The 10,779-nt window shown below is 37.6% G+C and overlaps 1 protein-coding gene and 1 pseudogene across 1 annotated transcript; both read left to right on the forward strand.

Annotated features, from left to right (window-relative positions):
- The first annotated feature begins 304 nt into the window (after positions 1 to 304).
- On the forward strand, positions 305 to 795 carry LOC121794414 (ethylene-responsive transcription factor ERF098-like). Its single transcript, XM_042192565.1, has one exon. It carries the CDS (start codon positions 326 to 328, stop codon positions 695 to 697), a length of 372 nt encoding a protein of 123 aa, XP_042048499.1. The 5' UTR covers positions 305 to 325; the 3' UTR covers positions 698 to 795.
- A 1,815-nt stretch (positions 796 to 2,610) lies between these two features.
- LOC121794413 lies at positions 2,611 to 7,793 on the forward strand (annotated as a pseudogene).
- Positions 7,794 to 10,779: the final 2,986 nt, after the last annotated feature.

The raw sequence follows: 10,779 nt of genomic DNA on the forward strand, positions 1-10,779 counted from the left end.
TGTGATTCAAAGAGAGTTACTACTTTTTGTAAATTTATTATATTTACATGCAAAGTGTTGAATACAAGAAAGAAAATGGAGCATGTAATAATTCAATTCGTGGGCTAATATTCAGAAATTTACTATAATTCCGTCTGAAATTTATTTGACTTCCAGTCAATAAAATCGAAGAATTCAAACCGCCACGTCTGACCTAAATAATTAATTGTTAATTCAGTACCGCTGTGTATAATGTATAAATATGGTATTTGCATGGCCAATACAAATCTAACTTCTCTTGCATTCATAAAATTGTCAGCACATATATAAATAGATAAAAGAAATAATGGAAGGCGGCCACAAGTATCGCGGCGTCCGGCAGCGGCCGTGGGGGAAGTTCGCGGCGGAGATACGCGATCCCAACCGGAACGGCGCGCGTCTGTGGCTGGGCACCTTTGAGTCGGCGGAGGAGGCGGCGCGGGCCTACGATAGGGCCGCGTATGCGCTGAGAGGTCGTCAGGCCATTCTCAACTTCCCCAACGACGGCCACTACGCCTCCCCCTCCCCCGCCCCAGCTGCTTCGTCTCATCACGCCGAGTCCTCGTCTCGTTCCGCCGCAACGGAGGAGGAACGAGTGATCGAGCTAGAGTATTTTGATAATGACTTGTTGGAGGATCTTCTCCAAACAAAGGCCCGAGGGCAGGATAGATCTAAGTAGTAGTAGTAGTAATTCATTTCATTACTCTTTTTTTCTATTTTATTTAATGAGAAAGTCAAAGTTAGGTTGGTGATCAGAATGCAAAAAAAACTACTATGTTGTTCACTAAATTATACTAGTAGTACTCTACTAAATACAGAATGTAATTAGTTTGTTTGCAATATTTCTTGTCTTCTTATTAACCACAAGTTCTGATGTAAGGTTGTTGAAGACAATTTCTGCTTCATAAGTTAGTGATTTATGGACTTAACTACACATGTTACAAATAATCGTTGATCAAATGTGCATAGGCATACCTAATGATTTTCAAAAGGGTTGTGATAAATGTACATTGATATCTTAACTGTAATAACAAGAAGTGCACTACAAACTTCAAAGTTCAAACTACAAACAGTACTGATCGAAAAAATCTTGTCAAACGCGCTTTTTGAATAAAATGTTGAAATTAATTACTCAGTGACTAATTCCAAGAGTACACCTCCTTATGGCGATTATATTATAGAGTGAACTACAAAAATGGTCATGAACTACGAGTTTATCTAGTCCATAGTCCTTAAACTTTAAAAATATCGTCAGACATCCCTGGACTAAGAGTTTATCTCGAAAATGGTCTATTTTCACTATTTTCGGTCGAAAATACCCTTTTGGGGGGATTGTGGGGTTTGTGCAATTTGGTCTTTTTATACTTTTAACATTTTAAATCTGATATTATTTCAGTTATGTACTAAATCTGATATTATTTCAAAATTATCATTCTTTTTCCCTTTTGTCATCCTTCACTTTGTTTAAATTCTGCTCGGATGCCATGTTAAAATAGGTTTTAGGGAATATTGTATCTCTCATTATCATTAAAACGAATACACATTTACATGCCTCTTTATAGGCTCAAGAATACAACTTAAGGTAAGTTTATTACCCTAATCTAATCTTCTATACAAGGAGGAAATCAATTACTATTTTTCCACTTATTGTGATTGCAGGAAATCAGCCTCTTGATTCTCCGTGATATTTCCTTCCAACACCCCACAACACCCTTCATTCGGCAGCAACAATTGGGGCGGGGCGGGGCGTCACCTCTGCTGGCCCGCAACATTCCAAAGGAGGCTCTCGAGCAGCGCTATTTGAGGCTCAACACGAGCAAGTCTTCCCGTCAGCGACAATTGAGGAAGTGATATTTAAATCTAAACCAAGTAAAACTATTACAGATGAGATCTTCGCCTTTATGAAGGCCAACGAAGAAAAGTACGACTATGGTGCCACCCATCGACGCAACAGTTGGAGGTGGCGGCTGCGCAAACAGAGGGCATGCGCGACGCTACATGGCTGCCCAAATGGGACTCCAAGAATAGATGGCCTAATGGTTGGTACTAGTTTTGGGTTGTAGGGATTCTGATTTGGTGTTAAAGCATACACGGAAGCTACCGATGTTGATCCAATTCTTATTAGTGCAAATAATTTAGTCATTGTTTCACAACTTATGTTTTTTGTTGATGTAATTTCGTGGAAAAATGAAGTAATATATTGTACTTAGACCTTAGTAATATGCACTAGACTAGTAATAAGATTGGATGAGCCGATTGTTATTTATGCCAATATTCCTTTTTTTTTTGGAAACACTTGCCCCATTATTATTGTTGTTATTTGACCAAGAGAAAATTAGTCTCACTACTCTAATAAGGTCTTTTTTAGAGAGCCAAAATCTTAATTAGCTAATGAAAAAATTTACTTATTGTAAAATTATGAACATGAAAAGTTAGCTGGACGGTGTATAACAACATGCGATGGTGTTGGATTATTTCAAAAATTATTTTGGGCCGAGCCCAATAATCATACCCGCGGAGGACCAAGAAGCCCGAAATAGGTTGTATGAAATGACTAAAGCACCCCTGCAGCTCCAAAGTAATTCCAGTCACAGCGAAACTACCGGAATCGAAGCGGTCGAAGCAACAACGACTAACTTGCGCAATAACCGCCTCTTCCTCTATTCCCATTTCGCTCCAATTCACCCACGGCCTAAATGTCGAAAGCAAAGTTCTTCACCAGCATGGGTAGGTCCTCTTCCTCGCGAATTTCGTTAATTCGGGATTGTTAAATTTGAAATGCATCTTCTTTTTTTTTGCGTTTCAGAATTTAGTAGGATAATACGATCGTTGAAGAAAGACGATCTGTACAAGAAATCCTCTTTCATTTTGAACCGTTTCCATTGGTCGAAAGCGGATGGCGACAAGTTGGAAAATAAATTGGAGAACAATCCAGCGAGTTGTGACTCTGCGGCGAGCAATAGCAGCTCGTCGCACGACGAGCTGAGCGGCTACAATAACAAATGGAGTCCGGAAATTGCGTGGCGTAAAGCTCTCGAACCCGCTTTGCAGTTGTATAAGTGGGCGGTTCCTACAGGTTTGATTTTCTGTTTTTTTTTCAGCTGCAAACTTGTGGAATATTTTGTGTAATTGATGGCTCTAAGTTGAGAGTTTGTTGCAATGACGCTTGAGTGGGTTAGTTTCAGCGGTTACTGTTTTAGCTTGTATTCTACCACTTTCGTTGTTAGGAAAATAAAGTATGCAGTGTAGTTGGATTCTAGTAGGTTTGGTTTGGTTGGTAGTGACCATTTAGTGGTTCTTGTTGCATCAATTTGATGCAACTCGAACTATGTATGCGATGTATAAAATGGAATAAGAAGGATTATAGAGTAATTGATATGAATTATATTGAAATGGCTAGGATCATAGGAATGGTACAATGCAATGAATTCATGCCCAAGCAATTCATAAACAAAAATTTCATGAATGAGTTACAACTTCCTTCTCCTTCCTTCTTATACTCTGCCTGATCGCTTAGCCTCTTCTGGCATACTCATCTAATCCTCACGATTTGAGTGCCTTCTAATCTCCACATAGCATGTGGTGATAGTTGCAGTTCCGAAGTAAATTCACCCCCTTCACTCAATTCCTGCTCTCTATCTTCCCCGGTTCCCCCTGAACCTCTTCTTACAACATGTGCATCACAAATCCTTGGTTCTCCTCTGATCCATTTCTTTTCTTGTAATTCTAGGGCCTGGTCTAGCCACCCCATTTCCCTTGGGAACTTTCTCAGTGTTCACAGCAGTTATAGGTTGCTTATAATTCGAAGTAGTTACAGATGATGTTTATTATTAGAGCTATAAGCATTTGCATATTGATTGCTAGTCTGAATATCTCTAATAGTTCATTCCTGCAACTTAGCTAACGCATATGCATCTGCTAAGGATTTTGGCCTAAAAGCATTTGCAACTCATCTATTAACCCTGACAAGAAGAAGCTCAATGCCTGATCTTCTCTAATTCCAGTCCGCGGGTATAATTCATCAAAAATATCTATGTAATGTTTCAGACTTGCAGTGAACTAACCTAACCTATTTGAGGTTCCTCAAATCCGCGAACGGATCTTCATAGGAATCCGCTCCTAATCGAGCTGCCAATGATTGCTCATATTCGCTCCAATCCTCATAGGTTTGATCCCTTGCAAGCTCGTACAACCTCGGTGCCACTGCAATGCTTTACCCTCAAGGTGCAATGCCGAAACTCGTACTCTCTCTGTCACTTGTACATCGGTTTCCTCGAAGAAGTATTCTGCTCTCGTTAACCATCCATTGAACAAAACCTTCTCTGTCGAATGTTTCCAATCGCGTCGATTTTCCCCATTTGTTCTTCAGATTTAGGTTATTTAAGTCCCTGCCACCGTTGGTCGACGCTGGTGATGTTTCATCCGATGCCTGTGTACTGATTCTGCAGGTTTATCGAATCGAGCCTCCATCCGCCCAACTTGAGCTCGGCTCTCTTGTCACAATTCCTGTGATTGCTTCTGAATCAATTCATGCCTTTGACTCAATTTCATTAACATCTCTCCCACATGCTTCTCTAGCTCATATGACTGATTGTGATTGCGATCTCGTCAACATGGCCAAGGGGAGAGAGCTCTGAATATCAGTATTCAGTTGATACAACTCTAACTATGCATGCGATGCATAAAATGGAATTCAGGATTATAGAGTAATGGATAGGAATTGTATTGAAATGGATAGGAATGATAATACGCAATGAATCTCTAGAATCACGCCCAAGCAATTTACACACAAATTTCATGAATGAATCACAATTGCCTCCTCCTTCCTTCTTATACTATGTGTGATCGCTCTTTCCCCTTTCCTCGCTCTTTCTCATGGCTGTTATTAAGTTAACTCAACCATCAATTGCTGATGTGGCTAGTTAGTTATCCAAGCTAACGTATTAACGTTCTATCACGCTTTTATTTAATCCACACTTCTTCTCCTTTCTTCTCTCTTTCTTCGACTACATGCGCTCTCCAACGTCGTTGCATGTTCCGTTCAAACAACATGCAATACCATTTCAGTGTGGAATCTAGCGACTCAGAATGCTGTTCTGTGAAAAGTTTGATTTTAGTGGCTATGTTAGTTGTGATTTTTTTGGTTATTTAAGAGCATCAAATTGAGTATGAAATAGAATGAATCGAATCTGTAACTCAGAATTTGGATTAGTGATTGATAATCGAGTGACAGCTAGCAGCAGCAGACTAAGATGAGGAATATATTCTGTATTTCTGTGATTGGGGTCAAGAAGGGTTTATAACAGAGGACAAAGACCAATGCTTGAGCCTTCCTAAAGCGATAATAGAACACTTCCAATTTCTGTGTTTGATTTACTCTGGAAGGATAATGACAAGGCAATGGTTTTTTTAATTTGTTGATCTCTTTGGTAAGGATAAGGATCTTGTGTTTATTCTGCAGCAAGTGGAACTGAAAACAAACCGCCGCCTACTGATAGAACTCTTGCGGAGATATTTACTAGTTTACAGCGGAGTAAGCTTGGACTGCAAGAGTGGAGTCTGAGCGATATTACTGTTGGCTTGTATCTCATCTATCTTCAGCAAGCATCCACGAATGTTGTGGAGGATGTGAAGGGTGAAATTATCACTTCAGAATCCATCGTGACTATCTATACCCTTCCCTTTTAAATTGGAAAAATTGTAAACTAGGACTAGATATTCTCTTATTTAAATAAACCAAGAGTCTCTTGTTATAATATTAAATGGAATTATCTAACAATCATTTTGGTGATTTAGGTTCAAGATCTCGTATACAACATAGAACTAGCAAAGGGCGCTTATAAAGACGATGCTGCTGCTCTAGCAAGGAATAGTATGCTCCGAGAAAAAAATTGTTGTGAAGTTTGTCAAATATTCTAGCGTGTTGAGGCCTGGATATTATATTGGACTACATATGCGGAAGAAACTTGTCATTTTTGGAATTCGTGGAACACACACCGCCTATGACTTTGTTACTGACATTATTACCACCGGCCATGAGGAGATCACATTTGAAGGCTATTCAACCCACTTTGGCACAGCTGAGGCTGCTCGTTGGTTTCTATACCTTGAAATTAATACCATCAGAAATTGCCTGGAAAAGCATAAGGTGACGTTATAACGTTCTTTTTGTCTCTTTCTTTGCTGCTGGTATTTCATGAATTTCAAGCCATTGTTGTGAGACTAATTGACAAACAGGGTTTTAGATTGAGGCTTGTTGGTCATTCCCTCGGAGGTGCTACTGCTTCTTTGCTTGCAATAATGCTTCGTAAGAAGTCCTTTAAGGAGCTTGGGTTCAGCCCTGATATAGTTACTGCAGTTACATATGGAACCTCTCCTTGTGTCTCCAAAGTACTTGCTGAAAGTTGTGCTGATTATGTTACCACGGTGGTGATGCAGGTTCTATGAGCTCTATCATTAAGTTTACTGTTTTATTTTTTAATTATTATATCTGTTTTCCTCATTTTACATGTTTAGAGTGAATTTTAGTCTATTGCAATCTGAAATTTCCATAATTTATTTTCTTTTATTTATGCAGGATGATATAATCCCAAGACTAAGTGTTGCTTCTTTAAAAAGATTGAGGAATGAAATAGTCGAAACAGATTGGTAAGCAAACCACAACCTTTTCATATTGGCCATTGACTTGATTCCCTGAGATTAGGAAAATCATGAACTTGTGTAAGAATCTGCAACATACCATGGATACTTTCTCAGTAGCACAACAATGATTTTGGTTACAACAATATTATTTGGATTTTACGCCTTCTCATGTTTTACCCTTCAATAATGATCCTTTTGCTTTGGTTGATCTGTAACCTTTGGTTTTTGGCAGGGTAAGTGTTTTAAGTAGAGAAGATTGGAGAGGTGTTATAGATGTGGTGACAAATGCAAAGCAAGTTGTAGCTTCAGTACAAGATGTTGCTCGAAAACTTGCTGAATATGCCAAGTTCAGAGGGGAGACAAAGTATCCAGGTATATCTCTTCTCATCTGTTTAGTGCTCAGTTTTTCAATTATGATAAGACCTCAGATTCGGAATCCTACATGGATTTTGCTAACTATAGCTCTACCAGGGATCACATCTTACTCATCAGCTTGGTTAAGATAATTGCATGTGTGCTTCAGTTTCTCGCATGTAATTTTGGCGTAATAAGTTGAGATGAAAAAGGCACCCATCCTTATTAAACCATTTGCTATACCAAATGCCAGAAATATTTTCATGGTTCCATCACTATCATTTTGTATATTGCTAGATAGCAATTTTCAAATGATTTGTTGATGATGTAATAACTACTGTAGTACTGTGATGATTTCACAGAATTGCCCATAAAGGAAGAAATTCCAACCGTTACAAGTTCTAGCCAAACCCCCAGTCCTCGCAACAAAAGCTCTGATCAACAGAATCTTGGGAAACCTGCAAGCACAGTAGCTGAGGAATTGTATGTTCCAGGCACAGTTTATTATTTGAAGAGGAATGTGGAAACTGAGAGCCACGACAGATGCATCGAATATTTCACCTTGTTGAGAAGACAACCAGGTGAGCATTCAAAGGATACTGCTTTCCAGCAACCTAATTTCAGCCCACAAATGTGATAGCCATTTTTATGCTCTGAGGGATATAATTAAAGGTATGCCTGCTTCTTCGGATGATAGAACAATCAGTTAATAAACTTACAACTTTTAACATACTGTACATTACAATATTATCAATGGAAAATTAAATGAGTAGCAAAAATGGCAAGTAATTGTAGTAGGCAGTTTGCTATACTGTGTGAAGATTTATGTTGATTATTCATGCATTACCTACTTGTTAAGTATTATCAATAGGGACTTCCCCTTGTTATTAAAGTATGGATTATACAGCCTAAAAAAAAAATTTATTTACATTGATGTGATTATATGAATAAGCCACTAATGCTATATTAATGATAGATGTGGCAAGTAATTATTAGCTATAAGCAGTCACATCATTTCTAGTGCTTGTAGCATCCAAGAAAAATTAGAAATAGCACATTTTGTAGATATTCATTATGGTATAGTTATGTTATCACTCATTGTTTTCTGGTTGTGCTTACTAGATAATTGAAGCTTTTCATTTAATATTGGGTGCTATGTAATGATAATTATGGGTTGACATAGCTATAATCCATGTGAAAATTAAGGAGCCCTTCATCCAACTACAGATAGTGGGATCAATTTAAATTTAACTTTAAAGTTCACAAATCATGCAAGAAAGAGAAACTATAAAGTCCATCATATAAATTGTCGAGTCATCTTAATGTGCATCGATATTCATTTACAAGCTCATTCTCCATCTCAAGAAGAAAAAATAGATACTCCTACGGTGTAAGCAATTATTATAATAAAATAATTGATTTGTGCTTTCCGTTGATCACTAGCTTTAACAGATACTGTTAATCAACAGGAAAAGCACATTTCCCTTTCTTTCTTTGGTAGTGTTATGTTACAAAAAAAAACATAATAATGAGTTGTAGCCGCTAATTAACCATGATTTCAATGTATAATGAAAATGGAGTGTAAGGTGATCCACAAAATCAGCCGCATTTTACCAACAATTTCCATTTCATCATTTTTTTATTCTTCTCAAATATCATGTATTTATTTAAATTTTAATTAATATATGAAAATGAAATAAATTACTAAAAGTTTAAAACTGCTTAATTAAAATTTGAAAATTGCATTAATAAAATATCAAAAGAAAATATTAACTAAATAACTAAAAGCACAATTTAAATTCCTAAATATACTTGATGGAACAAATTTCACTTTGTGTTTCCATATTTCTTTGATTAGATCTTTTGGAGATGATCACAAATTCCTTAGTTGTGGGTGGGAGCTTGTCGACACGAAAAATCTTAGAATTAAGGCGATGCACCCTAGGGGTGGCACGGTACGGTATACCGCACCGAGAATGTCATACCGCATACCGTACCGCAAATTGCGGTATGAGAAAATGTCATACCTATACCTTATCGAATTTTTTGTTATACCGCATTGCGGTATACCGATAATTCAGTATGATTATTTCCTATACCGTTACCATACCGTATTGCGGTATACCGTACTTTCACGTTATCCCGAAATAAGGTATGGTATACTGAGTATGGTATACCAAAATAAGGTATGGCATACCGTTATACTTGTGTTTCATACCCAAAAAAATTCTATTATAGCCAAATATTTAAAATAAAATTTCACCTATTTAAATAATGTCCAAAAGATTAAAATTACACCACAATCAAATCTATACAGTGGACTTGATTTGCATCTCCGCGTGAGTGTGTTTGGGGTTGGGAGCGGTTGAACTAAAATATGAAAGTAGGGTTAGGGATTTTAACATATTAACTATTTTTTATATAAATTTTAAATACAACATATATATCAATTTTTTGGCAAATATAAATGCGGTATATTGCGGTATACCGCGGTATAGGAAATCTATAACTTTACCGTACCGAAATCTATCGGTAAGGTATCATACCATACTGCAACTTGCGGTATACCACAAATTCGGTATTTCCGATATTTTTTCGGTACGATAAGTGCGGTATTTCGGTATATTTAGTCAGCCCTAGAAATGGGCTATCACGGGCGACTCCCAGGATAGATTCAACTTCATCTTCACCCCAGGTTGTTGCGGTTTCTCATTCGTCTTTGATATCATATTATGCAATAGAATACCCACATCCATTGTGTTGGCGATGTTGGTTTATACCACATACGTGTCATACCTTTGACTATCGCTTTACGTGCTTGGAGCACGCCAAAAACCCTCACAACGTCCTTTTGCACAGCCTTTTGCCTTTGACAAATACTGATTTCTTTGATTATTTGGATATGTAATCGACTTCACGAATACCAACCATGTTGGACAAATGTCATCTGCATGGATGACAATATATTCGATAGTTCGGTGCCCTGCTAGCACATAATTCGGAAGATAGAATATCGTTAGGACGTTGATGTCATTGTTTGATCCCGTCATGCCAAAGAATGCATGTCAGATCCAAAGTTGATGATCATAAATCGCTTCAAGGATGATTGTCGCCACGCCATTGTAGTCACTAGCATACGTACCTCTCCATGTCGTCAAAAAATTCATCCACTCTGCACATATATTCTATGTTGTCTAGCATGCCGTCGAAAAAAATCACATTTGAAGTGTCTCAACTAACTATTTGCCCTTGAAGCCAAGGGTATACAAGTCATTTTATTTATCTCCTTATTACTTTCTTACCCAATTGTCATATATAGAATTAACAAATGTTAATTTTTCATCATGACATTGTTTTTCAATCATTATTTAATACCACAAAAAAATAGACGAACTACACACCATTAAATTTAGTTTTTGTGCTACTGAAAGTTTGAATCCACCCCCAAATGATCACATTCTTCTGTCCCACAAGATTTACATCAATCCCTATTTTAAGGTTTGAACATTGAAGATTTGCCTACTTTTCAAACTACATTTTAATTTTGTCTATGCATTTTCCAATAATAACTGCAAAAATATGAAAGTAGAAATGTTTAGTTGGAAATGAAGTTCCCTAGTGTTGTCTATAGGTGCCCAAGGTTCCGGAACCGCCGGTTACGGTTTTGGAAATTGTCGAACCGGAACCGAACTGCGAGGGTGTTTCGCGGTTACGGTTTCGGTTCCGGTTCCAAACCGGCGGTTTTTTTACGGTTTTTCACGATTA

Source organism: Salvia splendens, chromosome 3, assembly GCF_004379255.2.
Source record: "Salvia splendens isolate huo1 chromosome 3, SspV2, whole genome shotgun sequence".
Classification (NCBI taxonomy): Eukaryota; Viridiplantae; Streptophyta; class Magnoliopsida; order Lamiales; family Lamiaceae; genus Salvia; species Salvia splendens.

What these genes read in the sequence shown, in the direction of transcription:
- LOC121794414 (XM_042192565.1), top strand. Translation starts at nt 326, where the DNA reads ATGGAAGGCGGCCACAAGTATCGCGGCGTCCGGCAGCGGCCGTGGGGG.